This window comes from Haliotis cracherodii, unplaced genomic scaffold, assembly GCF_022045235.1.
Source record: "Haliotis cracherodii isolate W230 unplaced genomic scaffold, xgHalCrac1.p SCAF_1, whole genome shotgun sequence".
Lineage (NCBI taxonomy): Eukaryota > Metazoa > Mollusca > Gastropoda > Lepetellida > Haliotidae > Haliotis > Haliotis cracherodii.
In genome coordinates, this window is record NW_027266264.1 from 77,570,053 (window position 1) to 77,572,836 (window position 2,784).

Consider the following 2,784-nt stretch of genomic DNA (forward strand, 5'->3'; position numbering starts at 1 on the left):
TGTGGAGAGAATAGGCTTCAACACGCAACATAAACAACAATATTTGACTGACAAACTCAAAGTTTGGAGAGAAAACAGGAAATGCGAGAATTCGGCGTTGAAATGGAAGGAAAGAGAGACGACTATGGGTGTTACACTGAATATCCCCTGAACTTTATCACGAAATGTGATCCTTTGTACACAATTATAGTAAATCTCCAATCAAATGCTGAGAAAATAATCACTCAATTATCTTATTTCCTCGTCAGCAATCCTTGAGTGACCTCTGATCTCGCTTGCGAGTGCATGTTCTCACCGCAGGACCCCACGTGACCGCTGCCAGCGCGAGGCGGGAGAGTCGTCTGCTTGTGGCAGAAACAGCCGACAACAGCAGACGATAGGAAGCGGCGGGCGGGAGGAAGTCTGCACGTGTGTAAGCGATCAGTTGTGTCGTAGCGTATGAACACCGATACGATCTGCCCTATGCTGCGTTACACGAAGACAGATTAGAAAATGTCCAGCTCTAATGTTTTATCAGCGATGTTACAGCATGACTGCTGTTATATACGGTAGTTTATAGATGACATGCTGTCTTAAAACGCAACTTGATGTCATGGAATCGGATTACTCTGTTTGAGGACAGTTGCTTCCCAGACATAAAAAAATGTTCCGATATGATGAATAGAGATGCGGAATATTCTGAAGTGGAGAAGTGAAAGAAGAGGAAGATGTGCCTGCCTGCTCGATGAACGTGAAGCGGGAGGAAGATGATTGACATTAATCGTAGGCTTTATCATGTGCACACTGGATATTTTTGTGCTCGTCATGACGGCGATGAATTGACGCACGCCTGCTGGGCTGTCCCGTAATGTTAGTCTACACCTGTGGGGTACCTCTGTAGTAAGTGAGTGTTGATTGTACATACATACCTCTAGTGTCAGCGACCACAACATCCGCCATGCGGACTCTGAGGTGGACGAAGACTGTCACATATTTCCTTATTGTGGCGGTCACCAATTTTGTGTGTTTGTATTCAGGATGGCTGCTGAGAGCAAACTCTATTCAATTGATCGAGAAGGCATCATCAACTAACTTGCATCTGTCAGAGCATTCTTCTGAAAAGAATGCACATGCTCACCAGGAAGGGCCATACGTCATTCCACATTCCTCAGGACAGATTCCAATGTTCTCGCATTCCTTACATATACCTCTTGTTAATGATACAAAACGTTTTCATGGTAACAGAAACTTACTGCTTAAAAGAGAGAAAATATTAAGGCTGTTACAGGCATTTCGACCAACGGTGACCTTGAAGGAATCTCGGCTTCTTTCCTCCATCATCCATCGCTTCGTTAGTGTGATGTATAACAACGATATTACCTATTTCATGTACGGAGGAACGCTTCTTGGTTCTTATCGTCACCATGACGTCATACCTTGGGATGATGACGCAGATTTCATTGTTTCAAGGCGTGAGAGGCAGCTGGTATATAAACTTCTGAGCCAACTAAAACCACATTATTTTCTGGACGTGAAACAAAAGACAAGATGGAAATTCTATTCCGTGTTGTCCAGGCCAATCAGGGGCTACACCTGGGACTGGCCATTTCTGGACATAAGTTTTTTCGAGGAAAATTCCACTCATATTTGGGATGGAGATCCTGTTTATTCAGACACATTCGTGTATGATAAAGACATCATATTCCCCTTGAAAATGCGCCCATTCGCAGATATGACAATACCTGCACCGCGGGATATAGAATCTTTTTTATACCAAAACTACAATCCAGATACGTGTGAATCTAATATATATGACCATAGGCGAGAAAATTCAGTTCCGTCATTATTCAGGAAATCGGTGCCGTGTTCGCTTCTGATGGACAAGTTTCCTTTTGTATCCAGGACTATAGTGCGTCAAGGTGTTAACGAGACTCTTCGAGTAAACGGCCGCATTCTAAGCTGGTTTTTAGACGAAAAGGAGGAAGTTTAATCGAGGCCGCCATCATTCGCTGTCTCATATCATTGAATAACAGTGAAAATGTGTATATGTGATAGTCAGCGAGTGTTTGTTTCATCCAACCTTGACTTATTGCCAATAGAACAGGACTGTTAACTTACAATGAAAACTCGAAATTGCAGACTTTCCATTTGTCATAATATTATCATCTCAAACTGAAGTGCCTGTTTATTCCCACAAGCATTTATGCCATTCCTCTGATATTCTGCCAACAGGAAGAACAAGCACTTGTGGCCCGTGTGTTCGCAACAAGAACGTTTAAAGGATCGACCTAGAGTTAATCGGGGTGAACCGTTCAGTGGATTACTTGTTGAGTGTATCGGATCGCGATGTGAAGGAGCGTCAACATTTATTACATATCAAAGGAACAGAGTGACAAAGGTCATCGGTAAATATTGACTAGCAAGCTGGGACAACGGGATTGAGTTACTGTTCTTATCTTCAGACCCCTGCTTCATGGTCGCTTCGGAGATGGTTGTGAGAGTTGAACATCTGACGTTATCTGCAAGATAAATGCTTTTAACGGGGAGATGTGTGAGTTTGATTATTACGTTGATCGGCATGTGTGACTAAACGGAGGTAGGGGATCGTGTTTGTTTTTCCTCTCAGCACATGTATAGTGTTAAGCACATGTTTAAAGAGGCAGGGCTGACTTCTTGCAATCAATCATGATAGACGTTTTTGTTTTATGGAAAGAATGATAAATATATGTTTTGTATAAAAGCTGTTTAAGATTACTTAACCAGTAATTTGAAACACATTAATGAATGTGTTCCCTTTCCACGCAC

The 2,784-nt window shown here is 42.5% G+C and overlaps 1 protein-coding gene across 1 annotated transcript; it reads left to right on the plus strand.

Annotated features, from left to right (window-relative positions):
- The first annotated feature begins 410 nt into the window (after positions 1-410).
- LOC139469195 (uncharacterized protein RT0683-like) lies at positions 411-2,420 on the plus strand. The gene has a single exon (XM_071251329.1). It carries the CDS (start codon positions 938-940, stop codon positions 1,967-1,969), a length of 1,032 nt encoding a protein of 343 aa, XP_071107430.1. The 5' UTR covers positions 411-937; the 3' UTR covers positions 1,970-2,420.
- Positions 2,421-2,784: the final 364 nt, after the last annotated feature.

Bases quoted from the DNA above. Each gene is read 5' to 3' on its own strand.
- LOC139469195 (XM_071251329.1), top strand. From the start codon at position 938: ATGCGGACTCTGAGGTGGACGAAGACTGTCACATATTTCCTTATTGTG.